A 22,861-nucleotide genomic window follows, 5' to 3' on the forward strand; every position below is an offset into this window, starting at 1 on the left:
GATCCCGCACCGGGACGAGTAGAGGTCAAGTCAAAGAGCACGACCGCAGCGGCCCCCGCCCCCACCCCTCTCGCCCGCGCAGTCCGCAGCTTAGCTTCCAAAAGACCACCGCTAGCACCGCAAGGCTGTAGGGCGGGGAGGGGGCGGGTCCCGGCGGGGGCGGGACGAGGGGGCGGGGACAAAGAGGCCGAGGAATGAGTCGGGAAGTGTAGTTGTGCTAGCCCCAGTAGCGTAGCTACCTAGGCTCTGTTTGTGGGCTTGGGACTACAATTACCAGGAGTATGCGGGCCCCGCCAGGGAGTCCATGCGCAGTGGGCGCCGCATTGTATCCTATCAGCGGAGGAGAGGGTGATGTCACCTGCGAGTTGGTAACCTACGAGCGGCTGTAAAGGAAACTGTTTAACCGGATCCCATTGTACCCGGAGCGCAGAGCCGCCTTTTCAGCATGCAGGGGCTCCTCAGGTAAGGGGGACACGCCGCCTCGCCTGCCGCACTCATTCATTAAGTGGCACCGCGCGGTGGCGCGGGGGTGGGCGCGCTTCTTCGGGCCCGGCACTGGGTTCGCGTTGCGCCCTCCTGATGCCTCCCCGAAGCTCCCGGGCCAGTAGGTAAATATTAAACTGGTCCTTCAGGTTAGGGCTGGGTGGAAACAGGACATAGACAGTTGCTGACTGCCAAGCTGGATTTGGGAAAATGGCTGCAAGCGCGGAGCAAACTAAAGCGAGTCCGGAGGAAGGAGCCTCCGAGGTTGGGGGTCCCTCCTTCCTTTCTTACAGAGGCGCTGGAATGCCAAGAGAGCCGGCAGGGTACCAGGTACAGCCGCCCTGCTGCCGGCACCCCGGGGCTGGGGTACTGGGGGTCGTGGCCTCGGCTGTGGGCATTGCTGCTGTCAGGAGCTGCTGGCGGGGGAGGCTCGGAGAGAGAATCCTAAGGCAGGCTTGGTGGAGGTGGCGACAGGGAAGGAGGGAGTCTGAGCAGAACCCCCACCATCCCTGGCACACTCACTTCAAACCTCATTCGAAAGGGATGGAGTGACTAGTTCAGGCAAAGTTGTAAGCTAAAGGATTCAAAAGAGAGAGAAGAGGGGAAACCTGCGTTGAGGAAGGAGTAAGGGGTGTTGGCAGACAGCGGCGAGGGGAGGCGGCGCCGCCTGCGGACCGGGTTCGAGGAGCTGCAGAACGGGAGGGAGTATCTTGTCCTCCCTGCACTGATTGCTCCCTCGACAAAGAGCACCTGAGCTGGGCGAAGCGTCTGCCCGGAGCCCTGGGCTGGGAGATGGTAAAGCGGTGGGGGGGGCGGAGGAAGGGGAGAGGTGTTAGTCTAATCGTAAGGCTTGCTGTGGGGCAGGAACGCTGGGTAATCGGGGTTTCCCAGCTGGTGCGGAAAATCCAACTGCTTGCGATCCACTTGCCCTCGGATTGGAGACGTGCACGAGGCCCGAGAACTCCATAAAGTCCTCTGGATTTCCCAGTCCCTAGCACCCTTGTTCTTTCCTTTACTCACTCATTCATCAAACCCTGCTAATGGCTCTGTTCTCAAGTTGCTCACAGCCTGGGGTTGGGCTGTTCTGTCTCTTGACTTCATAAAATATATTAGGAGGCCCAGGAATAGATACCCATGTTCCATTTCTTCCAACCCCGCCCCACCGACCCCCATCTCCACCTGCAGGTGAGCATCAAGAGAAAATGCCACCCATGACCGTTTTGCTCCCATTAAGCTGGTAGTTTCTCGAGCCTCAAGAAGGACCTAGTGAATTGAAGCGGAATTTGTCTGCAGGATGAATCTCGTTGCCATGGCGACTCCTGTCGTCGGAATCTTAACTGCTCTCATTGCCGTTTCAATTCGATGTGGCTCTGTGGGCAGCTGGGAGGGCGTGGCCAGGGGGTGTGGTCAAGTGCTCGCCCTGGGCCCAGCTGCTTTCTCCAGCTCGTTGGTTTCACAACCCTGGGACTCTCTCCATGTAAATAGCTTGGACACAGTTCTTAGCCCCTTTCCCTTGAGTGTGCGTACCTCGTCTTTCCACCTCCCTCCCTAGAGGTAATTGTTTGGAGCCCCTTTCCTAAGGCAAACTTGTATGAAAATTACAATAGAAAGATGTCGTTCCTCTTTCAAGCTAGCTGCATCATTTACCTAGTAACATGTATTATAGTGTTGGAGGCAGCTTTCTCAAGGGAGTTCTCAATTCTGCTTGAAGAGAGCTCCCTGGCCACGTGTAAAGGTCCTCAATTTGCCCTAGGTGCAACTTACTGGAAGTTTTTAGGGACAAGTAATAACAAATTGAATTCTAGAAGTCACTGCCATTCCTTGTGGCTCTGATAAAATCTAAAAGCCTCCCTGCAGGATGCAAGCCCTTGAGAGTGAAGCATGGTGGGCTGCAGTCTAGGAAGCCTGAGTCCTTGGCTGGCTCTGGCTGTCCCACTCTGGGGTTAACCCTTTACCTCTGGGGACCTCAGGCATCCGTAATGTGGGGAGAAGGTTACAGAGGATTTCCTAAAGTTGATTCGAGGTATAAAATTCTGTGACTCTAAGAAGGACTTTGTCATTATTTTTGATTTTTCTCAAAGATATCTGAAGATGAGAGTTTAAACCCAGCTATAGACACTGAGTCTTACTTGTATGGAAAAATAATATGGCTCTTCATGGCAATCATCAAAGTGGGCAAGGCAGCCATGTTACTATCTATAATATTCTAATATTACTATCATTAACCCAGTATCTGGACTTCCATTTGTCCTTTTATCTTAGAATTAATTGTTTAGGTTTCGCCTTTTAATAATTCTTGTTGAATTCATTTATTTGTAACTTAATTGCGTTAAGTGTAATTAAATTACATAAAGATTTTGTTTCCCTTCTGCTTTCATTTCATACCAAGATCGATTACCACAGATATTGCCATCAAGGGGTGGAGGGTGTATCTGTGATCATTTATTCCTGTGCATTTGTGTGCAGGTGAATGCTTGGGGATGCTGTATGTCAGGTAGTTGACATTCATCATCTCATTTTAAGTAGGTGGTTACATCCTCATGAGGAAATGGGATCAGAAGTTGTCACTCTATTTTTGTCCTAGAGCTTATTGACTGAAAAAAATATCCTTTAATTATCTGTTTACTTCTCATCTCCCTGTAATTCTGGCACCAGTTCCAGTGTAGAGAGTTTTTATCCCACTCTCCTAAGGTCTTTCAGAAAGGGGTCTTAGTCTAATCTATCCTTGTGACTCTAGCATTTAAAGAAGTGTTTGGCTATGTAGGCATTTAATAAATATTTGTTGAATCAGGATTAAGTAGTAGAGCCATGATTGGAGATCCAAGATCTGTATTCTTTCCATCGATAGTTCTGTCATCAATTGTAATATTCCTCTTAGCTTTCCGTCAATCGTTTTCATCAGCATAACCCCAAAACTATGTAGCATGTGATGAAGTGTAAAAGGCCCTCCATGTGTTCGAAATAGAGACTTTTCATAATTATTTGCTTTTGGAACACATTCACCAACATAGACAATTCTTACTATCCCAAGCTAGACATTTCTATTTTTCTCTGCATTGTACTCTCCGTGACCCAGATAACTTTCCCAGGAGGTACATGACAGAAGAATAGGAAAAGAGACCAGGACAACAATACCTAGAGCCTTTAGCCAGGCCACCAATGGCTCCTACGGCACCATTTGGGTAGAAGAGCTGGACAATAGCACTCTCATCTGGGATGGAGTTTTTCTGTAGAAGGAATCAGTTTTCTTGGACTGGCTGATGTGAGAGAGGAACAGAGACGTTTGTCCAATATTTGTAACATTCTGTTACCATCTAGTAAGTCAGGTTCTGTGGGTTTTCAGAAGTATAAATTAGTGAGGAGGTGTGATAGTAATGAGGGTGTGGTGGGTCATGTCCTTGGGTGGTGCTTACAGGAGCTCAGTGAGTATGTGCCAAAGAATTTGAATCCCGGCTTTCTTCCTTTGTAGACACACTCTAGGTGTTAATATGTGTGTGTGTGTGTGTGTGTGTGTGTGTGTGTGTGTGTGTGTGTGTGTGTAGGGGTGGTTTATTTGAGCTACTTTGTTTAGAAGGATGTTTTTGGTGTTGGTAGTATGGTCATCAGAATAAATAAGGTGTTTACAAACAAAATATAGTTAAGATTGAAAGTGTTTCATTTTGTAAATATTTGGGGGGTGGCTTTGCTTGAAAATCTTGAGGTTTGTGAAATCACTTAAAAAGTTACTGCTGTTGGATCAGGGGAAACAAGCTTTTCCAACAAAGCTTGGTACCACTGAGAGTCTTAGATGTTTGCTTCAGGAAATAATCACAGCTCGTAACCTCTGTGGGACCCTCTCTGGCTTCGTGTCATGCTCTTGGTATTTCCAAGAGTTAAGTCTATCCTTATATTGCAGGAAACAAAGCAACTTTGCCAATTTAGTTTAGCAACCTGTTTAATTTCTAGAAGGGCACCAGTCAAAATGGAAATTCTACTTTGTAATTTTTCTTCTTTGGATAAGGAATGTGGACTACTGTCTCTTATTTTGACATTACAGTTGGTAATAGAGGAAATCTTCTAAATGAATACGTATCTTAAACAATCACAGCATCAGTTCTGAATGAACTGATGAACTCAGTTTAGAGGCACATGATAGCACAAGTAACTTAAAAATAGGTAAGGAGGGCAGCTTCTGTATGTTGTTAGGGCAGGGTCGGGCAGGCCAGGGCTGAGGATACCTCTCTTGAGGTTACGTTCAGTTAGAAAAAGACAGTGTACTGTCTTTTTATATAGATTGTGCTTAAAGTGACTGAGAGCTGCTGATAGAGATTGGAATTGAAGGATGGATCTGACCTGCCTTCCCCCTAACCTTCCTCCAAGCCACCACTTAGTACTCCCACTGAAAGAGGGACAGATGAAGATGAGATGCAAATTGATTTTGGTGACCTACATTCTACTCCAGCAGGCTATTTCTATGGCAAAACAAAACAAACAAAAAGTCTACCTTTTTATTTTCTGGCATCCCTTCTACTATTCCAGGAACAGAGAACCAAGCATTTCAGAGTGAAGGAACAGAGAACCAAGCCATTCAAAGCACACAAGTCTAAAAACGAGTTAATTGATAAATCCTAGCAGCACCACAACAAACATATAGAATCCTCCCCATCCCCCTGCCTCCCCCTCTCCCGCCCATTAAACTGGGGTTACCAAATACATCCTCAGCAGCGCTTGGGTGGGCTTATTTTCCTTGTTGACTTTTAAGCTCACCTGGTTTTTACCTCTATTTTATGAACTTCTACAGTAATGGTTCCTCTTAACTGGAATGTTCACTCTTCTGAGTATCTAAATTCTCCTTGTGCTTTCAGATCCCTCCTTGAATGCCACAGCTTCCAGGAAGCCTTCCCTGCCTATCCTTCAGCTTTCACTACTACCCTCTTCTCCTTCCTTGTTAGAGCCCTGAACCTGACCATACAACTTAGCACTTACAGTTCATGTAATACTAGTAGTCAAGGTATGTGAGGTGCTCACTTTTCGCCAAGCCCTTCCTAATTCTTTACATTGCTCCCTCACAATAATTGTATAAAGTAGGTACTATTATCACCATTTTACAGGTGAAGAAACTGAGGTAAGAAGAAGTTAAAGAACTTGGCTAGCTCAGGTCACACAGCTGGTAGGTAGCAGACCAGGTTAGGGAACCAAGCAGTCTAGTTCTTTACACCCCACACTCTTGCCTTGCCTCTAGTTTTCCTATATATTGTATTTTGTCTCCATCAGGTTGGGGGAACCACAGTTCCTTTGCATCTCTTAATTCTGAAACAGTGCTGTGTCAATAAGTGCTGTGTCGATTGAGAGTAAAAATGCTTCTACACTTAATGGTTTCTTATATAGTCTGATTTTCTGGAGTAGAAAATGTTGCATAAAATTAAAAATGTTGCATTTGTTTATTTGAATGATAAAACTTTTGAATTGCCTTCTTTTTGCTATGTGAATGATAGGCAAATTATTTGAAAAAAGAAATACTCTTACATTCCAAATCGATTTGGAGCCTGTCCAGCATTAGACCGACCCTATTTGTTAACTGAGATAACTTTTCAGTAGGCTGAATCCCTTATCTGAAGAAAGCCCTTCTTATCCAGAACAGGGCCACAGAGCATGCCTTGAGAGTTAAGACTCCTATAACTCCTTAGCTTCCCTCCTCCCTGTCGTCATTTAACATAAATTGTAAGAGCTCTTTTGAAAAGAAAATAATGAAAACTTTAGCAGTAGTCAAACATGTAATCTAATATTGGTTATTCTTAGATATTAAAATGAGCTTTTTTTTTTCCTACCTCAGAAGAAAGACTTTTATTTATTTTTACAGTGGAGCAAATTTGGTGGCAAATATACAATTGCAATTCTTTTAAACCATAGCCATGATTGTGAATTAAATATGGAAAATTAGGGAAGCAAGTTCAATCTCCAATGTTGTTGATGTGATTTCCTGACTTACAATAGATCTTTTCCTTTTGGCTTAAAAAACTGGATATTGTGCCACTTTGACACAATATTTAATGAAGACAATTGACTAAAACAAAAACTGTCATTTAGAGAAATAATGGGAAAGTTGTGCCCTAAAAGCATATTTCCAGGGAAGGAAAATAAAAACAAAAGCCTTGTTAGTCATTAGGCTACTCAAATGTAATAATCATTCAACAAACATTGATTGCAGAAGCTTTTTATTTTTTCATTCATCTTGTTACACTTCTTAAGTATGTCATTCACCTTTAGTAACAACCTGAGCTCATTCTGTTCTATAAATTGCACCAGGATTGGAGCTGAAGGTTACTTGTGTTTCTGCCAGGTACACAATTAGGGTCACCTATTAAACTGGTCTTTGTCCTTTTCATTTCTGAGAAAAAAAAAAAAATCTCTGAGATTGGCAAATGTTGCCCATCTGATGGACTTTCTGAATTTAGACTTCCAAAAGTAGATAGCCCAGATCCCAGCATTGGGCATTGTCTGGGCAATACAGATGCCCATCTTTTGTTTTTGAAACGAGTTCTTCTATTCTGGCTTGTTGGCTAAGCTTAGTTTGTTAGTGACGTACAAACCAGGTCAAGGGCATGAGTTTTCTTTGCCTTGTTTTAGAGCCACAAACTGTACCTGTAATCCTAGTCAACTTTTTTTTTTTTTTTTTTAACTCATGCTCTTGGTCACAAAAGAGACTAGATAGTACACTGTGGATATATCAATACATAACCATCACCAATAGGGGCAAAGACGGTGCTATATTATAAAATGGACTGATGTGGGGTGGTGGGTCTTAGTTTTTTCAGACCCCATGGGTTAGAGGTAAGTCTTTACCGCAGTTTGCAAAGGAACTATATGCTTCTGACAGGTGTCCACCTGTGAAGAATGGATCAGGACTAGGGGAAGCTTCCTAAAACTTTACCAAAGTCCCATAGCCGTGGTCTTTTACTTTTCCTGGGGGTGTGACCGAAGTCATTAGTGTGTGTTTTGGTGGCACTTCTGGGCTTCACTTTCCTTTCACAAAGCTGCTGCAGATTCGTGCCCTAGAAGAAGACCATAGGACGGTGGTCAACATCGTTCACCAGGTGAGTCAAGTTGTTCATGTGTGTCTAGGTGTATTGTAAATCTGGATTTGTTTCATAGAGATTTGGTAAAGCTGAGCAGTGAAATGTCTAGACACAGGTTAAGTTAGAACCTGCAGTTCTGTGACAAGGTTAGACTTGTGGCCCTCCTAAATCCTGAGAATTAATTATAAAATTTATTGTAAAAAGTTAAACCATTTGAAGGACTTTGCTGCATTCTCTACTTTATTCTTGAAAGTTGGTGAAATTGTGAATACAGAAAGTATCCTTTGGTTCTGTTCAAGTAAATTATTTAGGATTTTTTAAAAAAGCATTTTCAGTTACCCCACATTAGTGGTTATTTGATCTAAGATGATGCTGTGGCAAAAGAAATAACAATAACATTTGTTTGTTTCCTATTCTGCTTGGGTGTGGCAATCATGATTGCTTTAGAGGTACGCCCCCACCGCCCCGCCCAGCACTCAGTGGTGATTCGAACTAAAGTCAGAATTGTGCTGGAGCTGAAGCTGATGGCTGAGATTGCATCGTATTTTCAGGAGGTTAAACAAATGGCCCATTATTATATTTTTGTGTTTTTAAAATCAAGAATAGAGATAGGATTGGACTGGCAAACCTCTATGACCCATTTAGGGCTTGACATTCTGTGAGTAGGTGACACTTCCAGCTACTAAAGTTCCAGGAACTGTGGCAAGAGACTGCCTTGCCTACGACATTTTCTGCTAAGCAATTGATTTAAAATGTAAAAAATGTTATTTTTAGGTTGACCCAATTTCTTTTCGGGCTGTGACTGAAGCTTCCTTTCTTCCATACTCCACCTTTTCTTACTACACTCCTTGGATTGTAATTTGAGTCTGGAGGACCAGTGAACTGCTTCCTTGCATGTTCTGGCCTCCCTGTGGGCAGAGGAGACTATTGTCCCCAGGCTGTCAGGGGCCTGCGGGCAGAGGGAGACTGTTGTCCCCAGGCTGTCCGGTTCCACATACGTGAAGCCATAATCATTGACCTTACAAAGAAGCACATCTTCCCCCTTAGCCTCCTAACTTAGGATGGGAGTAGTGTGGCAGCAGAGGGGACAGCTTACATTTTAATTCTCTGGAGCTCCTACTGTTTTTCTGATGGAACAAGTTGGGGAAAGTAGGTGGAAGGGAGGACGGAGGGAGTTATTGGGTTTCACTTGTCTTATCATTTGTTTCCCTCTGCTTTGTCTTTGTTTATACTGTCTCTTCAGGCCAGGAATTCCTCCAACAGAAATCATGCATACACATGGGGATATTCAGATGGCACTTCCTTCTTGTGTTCCTGCTGACTTGGCTTTCCTCCCTACAGCCTGATCTGAAAGGAGGACTGGAGATATTTAACCTGCTTTGAATTCTTCCGTTATATGGAAGAGATCTTAAAACAGTGACTTGAGGCAAGCGTGTTAATAATGGCTTTTCTGAGGAGGAAAGAGGATGATGTTGAGTAGGTTTAAATTTAACATCCATGTATAACTTATTTATGTCAGTGGAGACTTTAGTCATGAATGTTTGACACTTTGAATGAAATCCTTTCACCTTTTGGTTGCTGCTTTGCAATTGCACAGAAGAAAAAGAAACACCAGTTGATTTTAGATTCAGATTTGGGTTATCTTGGCAATTCCTTTAAACATCCTGGGTCTCTGTTTCCTCCTCTGTGAAACAATGAAAATTCTAAAATTTCATGAGAAAAGCATCATCTGAAAAATAATGACCTCATGTATGTGGCACTATGTAATATTGGTGTAATATCCACTGGGTTTCCCTAGAATGGAGATCAGTTGGCTCCTGCTTAGCACCATGAACCTGAGACCCTGTTCCTGGCTGTAGCTTAACCCTCAAGACGGGATCCTTTGTCTGTTCTTAACTGAGCAGATTGTAGTCACGTTCTCCAGTCCTGAGGCTCAGAAAGTTCCATAGGATGTAAGGGATGAGGCTAAATGGTGTCTTTGGGTGATCATTTAGTTGTTTAAATTGATATTCTCTTTAAACCAGAGTTTGACCACCAGTGGTACATAAGATGGATGTAGCCAGCTGTCACATTTTGTTTGTCCAGCACAATTTTATTTTTGAAAATGGAATGATTTTATTTTTAAAAAGAGCATTTATACTCTTATTTGTCATAGACCTCTCTATACCCTAGTGGCTCATACACAGCTACTTTGTTTATGTGATATTTCTTTAACTCCTTGGCCCTGGAAAGTATTTGAGTATGTAATCCCTATTTTAAACTAAATTAAATTGCAATGAGAGTCTCTTCAAACATTTATCAAGCAGTGGGCTGGCAAATGACCCAATCCAGGATCTCTCAATTTCGGCACTATTGGCATTTTAGAGAGGATAATTCTTTATTGTGGAGGGCTGTGCTGTGCACTATAAGATGTTTAGTGGCATTTACCCAGTAGATGCCAGTAACAACTTTTCTCCCAGTTGTAACAATCAAAAATGTCTCCAGACATTGTCAACTGTCCCCTGGGTGGGTGGAGGCATTGTATGTAAAATCAGCTCCGGTTGAAAGCCAGTTGACAGATTTTGGAAGGCCTGAGAACTTTAAACATTGGAAGCAAGCTTGGATATTTAGGGATAAATTGGAATTCTTCTGGGAAACTGAGCTACCCTGCTGTTTTTATTTATTTGGGCAGTTGGTTAGAGCAAAGTAAAGGTCAGTAGATTAAGCCCTTTGGGGGTCACTTCTCCATTCTTCCATGACCACTGCCTGGGAGGCCAGCCACATTTTAAGGACATGTCCTTGGTCACAACAGGGGACTCTGTGAGACACTGATGCTGGGTCAGGGCAAGCCTACCAGAACTCGTGGGTAAACAACTTTGAAGCCCATGGCTTATGTTGCTAGATCAGTAATGTTATCATCTGTGGGTAAGGAAGATGCGGCTTTGGGGAAAGAAAAGGTCCTCTCTGTCACGATTGCCAAAGGCCAAAACACTTAAAAAAAAGAGGTGGGGGCCTTCAGCCTTTAAACATGGCAGCTTATCTCAAATACTGTGGGAAGGGCCCTGAAAAGGATTAACAGAGTGACATTCCATTTTTTCCCCTCATCCTTAAATAAGAATGTCTTTAAAACATGACTCTAAAACTTGAGCTTTGGCAATGCTCAAACTTGCCTTGCCTCTCAAAAAAAAAAACATTGATAAGATTTTCTATGTACAAAGGGAGAATTGGCAAAAGTTTTAATTAACCAACCAGAGCTCAGTTCTTGAGCAACTAATGCAAAGATAATGCTGAGGGAAGCACACCCTTTCAGTTAAAGGTAAACCAAAGTCCTCGGAAACATAGGTAGGACTTCCGAAGGGATCCAGGCCTCTTCCTGAAGGCTGTGTGTTGGTTCTGCACCCTAGATGGGCATCAGAATTTTCCCTGGTGGATTTAAAAAAGATGCCTAGGGATTTTGATTCAGTAGATCTGGAGTTTGGGCCCAATCTCCAGGATTCTTAAAGCTCTCCAGGTAATTCTGATATTTAGCCAGGACTGAAAACTAGTGGAAAGAGCAAATGATCTTGCGTTTGGCAGAGTGGTTATAGCTGCAGATGTGTGCTGGGTCCAGATGGCTGGCTGGTTAAATGCCTAGCTTTGTTTTTAAAAAAATTTGTATCCATTTTGGTGTGAATTTTTTTTTTACTTACCTAGAACTTTGAATTTGAAAAGGATCCATCTTTTACATGAAGTATATAGTGTACATTATCTAATACGTGGAACATAATGCTTCTAATAATCTTGAAGTGTTATATTTTGCGTCTTTACTGAAAAACTTGTAGTGATTATCTTCTTTTCAAGATACTTCCCTGGGAGGATTCAATTTGCATGTTAACCTATTGTTTAAAAGATAATAGAACAGAAACCACCCAATCACAAATGGCCAATACCATGAGTGCCCTGGATTTAAAGTGGGTGGGAGAGTAGTATTAAATGCTCTTACTGGCTTCTATTGTAGAGAAATCTAGATTCTAGGAAGAATCTGGACATTTCAGAGTTGAGTTTAACTCAGGGGGTTTCCCATCAGGCTTTTCCTTCTGGTTTTATAAACATAAGATAGATTTGTTTATTGAAATTTTTTTTCTTTGGCCTCTGCACCACGGTGAAGGACTACAGAGTCTCCGAATTATAACCAACCTTGGGAAATAAAATGTCTCCTTTCAGTTGGATTTTACTTAATATTTCAGATCCAGATTTCTATTAAGCGTAGCAAGGCAAGACAAGAGGCAAGGTAATAACTAAGTTTTAGAGGAAAGTATTATACTGGGCATTTTAATGGACTATCTCATAAGCCATGGATGTGATATCTTAAAACATCATTCATTCATTTTGGCATGTAAAAAATGTTTAAATGTTGGGCATGAACATTTCAGAATGCTATTTTAAATTTCAGGTTTTTTCTTTGGAATACAGATTCTTGTGTTACTTAAATAAAACCCAGATCATCCTCTGTCTCCAGCTTCTGAAATAAACAAATTGCATTGCACAGTAGGTGAAGAGTGTTACCAATGGAAGATTCATTGCTTTCACTGGCAAGTGGTTTCATGTTTTGCTTATTTGGATCATATTCATGTTTTCAAAGGAATGTTCACAGCATTAGTTATGGAGAGCAACACTCTACAATCTCAAATCACAGTTTTCCCCATATTTATAATGCCTATAGATCAAGTATAATATTTTCCCCTAAAACTTAGTTATTCCCTTGCCTCTGCTATGCTTGTAGAAAACTGGATCTGAAATACTAAGTAAAATCCAAAGGAAAGGAGACATTTTATTCTATTTCCTACCGTTGGTTTTAACTCAATTCTTCCCTATATGCTGATTTTGAGTCTCAGATGGCCATTGTTTCTAGTACTAGAGAAAATTTTGTCGGTATGACACAGTATTAAAGAAAAAATGACAGCTAAAAAGAAAGATAATACAGATTTCTTTTTAAGGTTAATGAAAATGTTCTAAAATTAGTGGTAATGGTTACACGGTTTGTAGGTATACAGTTGTCCCCTGTTGTCTGTGGCAGGGTATGTTCCAAGTCCCCCAGAGGATGCCTGAAACCATGGATAGTTCTGAACCCTATGCATACTGTGTTTTTTCCTATACATGCGTACCTATGATAAAGTTTAATTTATAATTTAGACACAATGAGAGATTAACTATAATAACTAATAATAAAATAGAACATTTATAAAAATATATTGTAATAAAAGTTATGTGAATGCATTCTCTCTCTCTCTCAAAATATCTTACTGTGCTGTACTCACCCGCTTTGACCACATGAGATGACAGAGTGCCTAGTGATAAGATGAAGGGAGGTGAATGACTCGGCACTGTGATGTAGCCTTAGGCTACGATTGGCCTTCTGCCTATGTGTCAGAAGGAGAATCTTCTGCTTTGGGTGAGCCTAGATCATCAGCGGAGCCATGTTCATGGTTGAATGTCAGGAGCAGATGATGTCGATGGTTGGAGGGAGATGTTTAATATTTTCAGACCGTGGTTGACCTCCAGTAACTGAAATCACGGAAAGCGAAACCACGAATAAAGAGGGACTGCTGTACTAACACCCATTCGACTATACATTTTAATGGATGAATTTTACGGTTTGTGAATTATGTCTCAATAAAGCTGTTGCTCTTAAAAAAAAAATTATTTAGTGAGGCTAAAAAGAATCAGACTAAATTTGACTTTAGAAACATAATTTTAAACTTTAAGGATAGTATCTACAACTTCCGTTTCTTTCATGAATATCTCGATTTTCTTCTAAATAAATAGATGTATATCATGGATAAAGAATAGTTCTGATAATTCCTTAATGTTTATGGACCACCTGAGTGAGACATAGGATACTTTGTTATAAAGAAATTTTTATTGTAATGGAATCTGGCTCATATTTTTTTTTACATTTCCTAATTGTGACCTAGGGTGTTAAAGGATGGAGAACTTTGCATTATTTTAAACCTGCTGTGATGATAAGCTAAGGTTTTGGAGATATGTTTGGCTTAGTCACATTTTACTCTAAACTTATTCCATTTGATTATTTTGCATGATTTTTCTGCTATATAAGCCTTTACGCTGTAAAAAGCACTCAAGTATGTAATCTTGCCTGTAAAGCTAACTGTGTTGGAAAAGAAATATTTCATTTATAAGGGATTATGTAGTTCAAGGTTTTTCAAATTTGGATTCATAATCCTTTGAGAATTACTGCATAAGAAGTTAAATTGCTGAATGTTTAGGTACTCACTTGATGCCAGTGGGATCATAAACTCATGTGCAGAAGTAAGCTTTGAGGTACTGCAGTACTATTCAGGTATAAGATGCTTATCTAGGCATATTAGTTTTATGCTGCATAATGAATTTCCACAAATTTAGCAGCTTAAAACTCCAACGGGTCAGTCTGTGCATGCTGGGCCTAGATTCTCTGCTCAGGGGCTCACCAGGCTAAAACTCATGTGTCAGCCAAGGCCATAGTTCTCATCTGGGGCTCGGCGTTTTTCCAAGCTCACTGGGTGTTGGAAAAATGTATTTCCTTGTGACTATAAGACTGAGGACTGCTAGCTATTGGCCAGGGACTACTTTTAGTTTCTAGAGGCCACCCACATTTCATGCCATGTGGTCTACATTTTCAGTTCACATGTGAATGTCTACCTTCTTCCAGGCTAGCTGGAACACATTTCTCTGATTTTCTATTTCTTTATCAGCCAGAGAAAAGGCTAATTTTATGGCCTCACATCATTAGGTCAGGCCCACCCAGGGTAATCTCTCTTTGACCATATAATATAGCATAATTATGAATGTGATATCATATTTGTAGGTTCTATTCACTCTCAAAAGATACTGGAGGGGGTCATTTAAAGTCCTGCCAATGATACCAAGTAACAGAAATTATGCCACTAGGCTGTATATTATAAAGATAATCAAAATCCAAAAATGAATGACAGCTTACAAATGTTTTTCAGGACTCCCCTCAAATTCCTAAAATGTTTCCCCCTCAGACTTGCTGCTTTCCATCCTTATTTTTCTTGTTTCAAGTAGAGTGAAAACAATTTTTTTAAAAAGCTTTATTATTTTAAAAAAAAGTTTTATTATTGAAAATTTCCTACAGACATATACACAGGTAGAATTTCTAATATAGCTAGTATGAGAATCCTTCATAGACCCACAGCTTCAACAATTATCAATTAATGATTAATCTTTCATTTCTACCTCCAACTACTTTCCATCAACTGTGGGATAATTTTAAATCATATTCCAGATGTCTTATAATTTTCCCTGTAAATATTTTAGTATTTATGTCCAAAAAAATCAAGATTCTTTAATAACATAATTAAAATACCGTTATCATACCTATAATCATTTATATAATTTCCTTAAAAATACTAAACATTTCATCAGTTTTCAGATTACCTTCCACTTTTAAAAAAAGTTTGTTCAACTCAGAATTTCAATAAGGGATTTATATGTTGCAGTTTTGATATGTCCTTTCAGCCTCTCTAAATCCCGTGCAGTACTTTTCCTTGCAAATTACTTGTGAAGAGAACTGGTTATTTGTTTTATAAAATTTCCCACAGCCTAGACCTCAAGGTACAACATCTCTCCCTCTCTCTCTCTATTTCCTGTAAATTAGTTAAGATAAAAATAATTAATGCAATGGACCTGTCTGATCATTATGGACAACAAAGTTTATTTGGTAAATAGAATGTGCAGATATAATTTACTAGATCCATGTGTGTAGAGAGATTTAGAAAAACACTTGGGAGCAGAGCAAGGATTTTACGTTTTTCAGATTCCTATTATTAAGAGCAGTCTAAGTGTTATATACTTAGAGTGTGTGAATTAGTGCAGTTTAAATTCTTATAGAAAATATACAACATATAGATAGATTCATTAAGTGATACTTGGATTTGTTTAGTTCTTTGGGTTAAATGTTTTTGTTAAATTGAGTTTTAGCCTCCATAAAAGGAAAAAAAGAAATTCTTAAGGAGGAAGATGTTTTAGTTTTGAGTCTTGGAAAATAGCCAGATTTTTAAAATTGCAAAGATCATGAAATAATTGTTTTTTTTTTTTTATTATAGGGCTTTGCTAGTCATTTCATTTCGGTGGGCTCTTCATAGACATGTCCTTTGTCCTCAAAGTACATGATGTATATTTTAAATCTTTATCATTTGAGTATTCTATTTAAAAAATGCAACCCTTAATATTGTTTTAAGAGAACAATTTTATACGACTGTCATTGAAAGAAAGCAGAAGAGATGATCTATTTAAAATTTTGTTTTGGAGGAGAAAGTAGCATTAGATTGAGATAAGTAAAAACTTAATTAAGAGCATAATAACTTAGAATTGAGGATACAGAGCTTTTTCTATAACGGGCCAGATAGTAAATATTTTAGGCTTTGTGGGCCAAACTGTCCTTGTCAACTATTCAATTCTGCTATTGTAGGAAAAGCAGCCATAGACAATATGGAAACAAATGAGTGTGGCAAGTTGGAAAGAACTGACATCTTGAAAATATTCGGCCTTGTTATCCATGAACATGGAATTCTCTTCATTTATTTAGTGCTTGGATTTCATTCATCAGAGTTTCGTAGTTTTTCTCATATAGATATTGTACATATTTTGTTAGATTTATACCTAAGTATTTCATTTTAGGGGGTACTAATGTAAATGGTATTTTTTAAATTTCAAATTCCATCCATTTATTGTATGTAGGAAAACAGTTGACTTTTATTATTAATCTTGTATCCTGCAACCTGGTTTTCTGGTAGATAGTTTTTATCAAGTTAAGAAATTTCTGCTTTAGCCCTAGTTTACTGAGAGTTTTTATCATCAATGGGTATTTCTGCAATTATTGCTATGATATGATTTGCTTACCTTGGATAAATCCCACTTGATTGCGGTTTATAATTCTTTTTATACATTGTTGAATTCAATTTGATAATATTTTGTTGAGGATTTTTGCACCTATGCTCATGAGAGATATTGGTCTGTAGTTTTCTTATGATATAATGTCTTCGTCTGATTTTGCTATTGGCATAATGCTGGCCTCATAGAATGAGTTAGGAAGTATCCCTTCTGCTCAGATCCTCGGAAAGAGATTATAAAGCATTGGTATAATTTTTTCCTTAAATGTTTGGTAGAATTCACCAGTGAACCCATCTGGGCCTGGCGCTTTCTGTTTTAGAAAGTTATTAACTATTGATTGCTCTATTTTTATTAATGTTATGGCCAGTATGCAGAAACTGATCTGTTTGTAGATAGTTGATGCTAAAGCATAATTTTCAAAGAGTTTAAAAATAAGATTCTCAAAATTATAAAATAAACACATCAATGATTTAACTTATTAATTAGTGAAAGTAAAAAGGTGTTAAGACCAGTTCAAAGAATTTGAAGAACAGATATATTTCCACCCATCTGGCCATCCATCCACCTATCCATTCAACCATCCATCCACAATCAGAAATGTTGAAATAAATTTGCTAGTAGATACAAATTTGGTTAATACACTAAAGGGCTATAAAATGTAATGTTTTCTTTTCTAATCAATTGTATCTCTACCAGACAAAATCCATGTGCTTTGCTGTAGGTAAGAACCATTATATTGCTTTGTGTTTTGTATAAGTTAATTCCTACCCTTACAGAGCTGTAAAATAGTCTGGCCCAGCACATTCTCAATTGTTCTTTTGTGTGTGTTTCAGAACACTTTGATCCTGTAAAATATTGAAGACCCTGAAATAGATTTGTTTGTGTAATGTATTAATCACATTAGAAATCAGAATTTGAGAAACTTTAAGACTATTAATTCTTTCATTTAAAAAAAAGGGAAAATAATGAAACTCGTTTCATGTAAATATCTGAGGAATGACTTCATCATAGGTATTGAAACTTTTGAAAAATTCCACTGTACACTTGTTGAGAGAATGAGAGAATATGGCAAATAGCATTAATGTTATTATGAAAATAGCTTTGAACTCATAAACACCCTGACAAGGTCTTAGGTGCTCCAGGGCTCCCCAGCCTTCCCAAATCATACTTTAAGAATCATTAGCCTGATTAAAAGAAAGAAAAACTCAAAAGGTAATCCCTGGAGGATCTGCTAGATCACAAGTAGCACTCCACTGAAAAGATACCCAGAATCCCTTTTGCCCATTTCTAAATCTTCGTTTTTTTCCCTAAAAGTAGTACCTTCTCTGACCAATGTTGTCTTGCTCAGAAAGAGGATTTTTAAGGCTATTCTGAAACTATTAAATCAGAAACTTATTTTATTTTTGTTGATTATAAAATTAATACAGGTTACTCTGAAAAAACGAAAAAAAAAAGGTATAAGGAAATAGAGAAAAATCTTGCTAAGGAGGCAGAAAGCATTAACATTGTGGGAAAATACCTTCTTGAAGTTTAAAAAAAATTGAAATTATGTTTTCTGCATTCTTTTACTTCCTTCTCCCAACTAAATGTTGTCATAAGTATATTTCGAGTTATTAAAACTTTTTTTATTGTGGTTAAAAACATATAAAATTTACCATCTTAACCATTTTTAAGTATACTAAAACAGATCTCCAGAACCTTTTCACTTGCAGAACTGAAACTCTATACCTTAAATAAATCCCCTTTGCTCTCTATCTCTAGTCCCTGGTAACTACCATTCTACTTTCTCTATCAATTTCACTACTTTAGATGCCTCATATAAGTAGAATCATATAATATTTGTCCTTTTATGACTGGCTTATTTCACTTATCTAAGTGAATGGATGCATCCATTTTGTAGCATGTGACAGGATTTTCTTCCATTTTAAAGCTGCATAGTATTCCATCGTATGTATATACCACATTTTGTTTATCTGTTCACCCTTTGATAGACATTTGGGTTGCTTCCACCTCTTTGCTACTGTGAATAATGCAACTGTGAACATGGATGTGCAAATATTTCTTTGAGACCATACTTTCAATTTTTTTTTTTTTCATTTTACATTCCCACCAACATTTGTTATATTCTGTTTTCCTCACCAACATCCTCACCAATATCTGTTATTTCTGTTTTTTATTTTTATTATAGTAGCCATCCTAATGGATGTAAGGTTATTAAAACTCTTAATAAACTACTTAGATGGCAGCATTTATTTCCATTTTATGTGCTGCAGGGTAATCATTTTCCTAATGTTTTTTTTTTCCCATTAAAAAACTATTATGAACATTTTTTTGTGTGTGTGTTTCAAATTATTTTCTTATGGTTATATTCTTAGAAATAACTGGGTCAAAAGATATATAATTTTAAAGCTTTTTGTAAGTACTGCCAAATTGTCCTCAAGAAAGGTTTTGCTAGTTGACACTGAATAAGGATATTAAAGCATCTTTCATTTCACTCATGTCTATGTTAAGTATTATCTTAAAATTATCTGTGATTGAGCAACTGGCAAATGCTATCACATTGTATTTCAATTTGCATTTTAGAAATTTGTTAAACAGATCTTTTTTCTCTAGGCTATTTGTATTTTTCCTTTCTCAAGTGGCCTGTTTACCCATTTCTCTATTTAACTCTCAATAATTTGAACAGACCCTAAAAGAGATTAATTAGTAATGCAAATGTGAATCTACTAGAACTTTTCATAAATGCAGTAAACATCATGGAACCCATTAGAAGGAAACTTATGAGACCTCCAGGCGCATTTAAAATGACCAGAACTATTTCTCTGTGATTAAGGGTCTCTGGCTGCAGATTTGAAAAATTAATTAACTTAATAAGCCCTTTCCTCATTATTTAGAGTGAAACCTTAGGTCAGCTCTTGTCATTTTATGGCCCATTTGCATTTCCTGGACTTTGCCTTAGTGGTTTTTCCACTGTATGTGTTTTTTTCGGCTGATAGTGAGATTGCTACACAGAAGAGCTTTCTGAAGGCAGAGAGAACTGAGAGAGGATATGTAGATTTTCCATTGGACTGAACATGTTTGGGAGAATAGGAGGTAGAACAATGAAATAATATAAATATTATGAAGAGAGAGGCAGAAGTTTATATTAGAATGGTTTATATGATAAAAGAAATGTTATACCCAGTGCTTTTTGTTTATAAACGGTGTTATAAAACAGATACTCAAATGCTTAGGTAAAATATTTAAAGCATTGCCTATGTAGCACCTAATATTGGAAAAATGCTGTGCTCACATTCAGATTGTCTTCATGTTGTCAATATATCAGAAGTCAATGTGGGGGAATGGGTTTTCTCCTACCTTAAGTGCTTTAGGTTTGTTCTAATTTAAACAGAGAAAATACTCATCCTTTTTAAGCATAGAGTGATGCTCATGTTTTGAAACTAATTTTATACGATTATGGTTACCCAGTAATAAAATATAATGCAGTGTTTCCTAGCGCATTTTAGAGAAGACTAGTTATTTAGTATTATCATGGTTTTGTTCACTTCTTTTTTTTTCTGGGACTCTCTTTTGAGGCGCTACATCTGTCTGTCTTCATTTAAGTAACAAAATGCACAACACATCCTGTGGAGCTTTCTGGCAAGGCATGTGTTGGCAGATAGTCTCTGTACATTTGTTTGGGAGATATGGTTTGACCCAGTGGTGTAGCGGTCGTTAGAGGATTCTCTGGAGTAAGGACCAAGATTCTTGACGAGAAGGTCACTTTTGCACTCTCCTTCCTGAAACATCAATTTATGTCTTCCCAGCCCTGAAGAATGGATATTTCTCCCCAGCCAATTTGTTAGTTCCTAGGCACCATTCAAATCACAAGTGGTTTGACTCAATGTAAAACTGACTGATGAAGAATTTCTAAGAGTACCAAATGCCTTTCTAAGAATCAGACGCTTCTCTCACACATTCTGTAGACAAATGACACCTCCAATGTAAAATGGACCATGAGACGTTTTATCTTAATTTTCTATAATGTTTTCTTGACTTGCAGTGGCAAAATCGTGTGAAATATCTTTAATACGAAACGGAATAGAGATTATAAAGTCTTATTCTGTTGCTAGTAAAGTTCTGGACTAAAAGTATTCAAACATACTTTTCTTATTAATGATAAGGAATTCCATGTTTATGAATTTACCAAAAAAAACAGTTGATTTGAGAAATACAAAATACTGCTCAGTCATTTTTTCTTTTATTCTGCCATCCTTTGTTAATGCTTAATATAAAAGTTTTAGGTAGACTATATAACTGATGAATTAATATTTGAAAATTTTCTTTTTGTAGGTTTTGATTTTTAAATGAACTGGTCATAAGTGGATCAAACTTTGACAATTTGTAGGATGTCATTAATTTTCTACTGAGATTGGCAACTATTATTTGGTTTGTGTTTACTAAGAGCCTCAAATGTATATCTTGTTTTGTTGTTTTGGAGAAACATTTTAATACATAAGCTTAAAAGTGACAAAATAATAGATTTATTTTACAGCAATAATGCTACAATTTATTTAGTATAGTATAGTCATTTAGTTGAGAGGCATGAATATTTTTGAAATGAGATTTTTTTTATAATATCTAATGAAAAGCCCTTATATTATGAATTGTCCTAAGGAGAACTAATACAAGTAATTAACTCAAATTTTCAAACCACATATTATGGCTCATGATGTAGAAAATTTCAGTGGGGGAATGCAAATTCTTTAGCCTGCTATCTACTTGTGTGACTTTGGCCAACAATCTCTTCGCATATAAAATGGAGAGGTTTGGATTAGCTCACCAGTTCTGTGACAGTTTTGTTGTTTCCAGTGGCTTTTAAGGAGTGTCACATTCACTGTCTGAGTTGACTCTGGCTGTTCTGCATCAAAAGTCAGGATGCCTTCTTTCCAGACCCAGCAAAATTGAAACCTGGAATGAATGATTTCCTAGTACTAAACTTAGTGTAATGACAGAATCAGAGTTGGAACTCAGGTCTCCAGTAACCATTACATCTTATTTGATTATCTGACACAGCCCTGGATGTCAGATACACATGTCCCTTCCCCAACTTCCTATTCCCTCCACAGCCATGGCAGACAGTGTTTATCCAATGTTTATTTATCTAATGTGACATTTCTTTTCTACCCAGCCTGAACGTGGCCTCAGGATCCTTCTCAAAGCAACATTCTAATAGCCGCAGCTAATAGATAAAGACATCTAACTAGTTTGACGTAGTTGGTAGTAGAATCTTTAAAATAAAAAAGGCTACTGTAAATTCTGTTAAGGAGGTTTACTTATATCGTTTAATTCAAGTGGAATATTGCTGCTTTCTCTTCAGCAGTGGTTCCCAATATGATGATTCCTTTTTAATTTAAAAAGAAACTATAGGTTCCCACATGACCGTGAATTCTGTAATACTTAAATAGATTTCATTTTATTAATCACAGCATATAAATTTATTTAGAAAAATGGGCATACATATGTGTGTGAGACATTTTACATGTTTATGAAAGGCCTCTTGTAATACCTTCCCACCCCCCACCCCCTTCCCTACCTACCAAGAGTTAGGTATCAGAAACCATTACTCTATACCACTTTCTTTTTTTCTTGGTTTCAGTTTAAATTTTTTTTAAGTAGGATGGAATTTGTGTTTTAAGAGATCTCAGTGGTTTTCATACTATGTGCTGTGGAGTCCCATTTGCAGAGGGCACCTCAGGGGACACCCCGTCCCTTTCCCCACACCCTTTCTAGCTTTTACTAGCCTGTCTGCTTCAAACTCTTCTATATATTGGGGTTCTCTGTGAGATTTCATTTGGATAAAGGGTTTCACAGCTTTAAAAATATTGAAAACCACTGCTAATCCCACCTTCCCATTTTACACAGTGTTTTAGGATTACCCTATTAGTTAACAGTGGAGCAAGGATGAAGACTCTCGATTGGCCAGTTTACAGGCCACTCCTCATCCCCCTACCTGAGCTGCCTCCGCAGGACCAGTGGAGGATGTAAGCTGACACTGTCAGCTGAGAGTGCAGCACCCACTCATAGGGAAAGAAAAATTGTTTACCTTGTAATACCAGGAGATTCCAATCTATTTCCACCCTTCAATAAAAGGTTATGTGATATACATATTTGTAAATGTTTGTTTTGTTTGGCTGTGTGTGAGCTTCCCTCGCTATTTAGGGTGAGTGGAGGGATAGTGTAACTTTTTAATTAAAAGAAAACGTAATTTTCTTTTAAAACCGTAAAGAGTGATGCTTTGGGCAGAAGACAGTTTCCTTTTTTTCTCCCAGTGCTGTGTCCCTTTCCTGTTGTATTTGTGGGGTGCTTTACCTTGTCCTAATTTTGACCACTGTCCAAGCAGCATATTCAGTTTCTTTCCTGGATTTTGTCATCTACCAAAGGACAACTACAGGGCTCATTTATCTACAGTG

The 22,861-nt window shown here is 38.5% G+C and overlaps 1 protein-coding gene across 4 annotated transcripts in view; it reads left to right on the top strand.

The window, feature by feature from the left end:
* Positions 1-258: 258 nt before the first annotated feature.
* The window catches only part of DAAM1 (dishevelled associated activator of morphogenesis 1), a 151,899-nt gene continuing 129,296 nt past the window's right edge, over positions 259-22,861 (top strand). Inside the window, exon 1 of one of the 4 annotated variants that reach the window (XM_039864084.1) lies at positions 259-608. Coding sequence is in view for 2 of the 4 variants with exons in the window: in XM_039864093.1 (XP_039720027.1) it covers positions 694-813 (120 nt within the window). In the remaining 2 variants the exon portion in view is untranslated. Of the gene's footprint in view, positions 609-649; positions 814-22,861 lie in introns of those variants that run through there. The other 3 variants (XM_039864076.1, XM_039864093.1, XM_039864064.1) reach the window with 3 other exon arrangements.

Source organism: Pteropus medius, unplaced genomic scaffold, assembly GCF_902729225.1.
Source record: "Pteropus medius unplaced genomic scaffold, Ma_sr-lr_union100, whole genome shotgun sequence".
Classification (NCBI taxonomy): Eukaryota; Metazoa; Chordata; class Mammalia; order Chiroptera; family Pteropodidae; genus Pteropus; species Pteropus medius.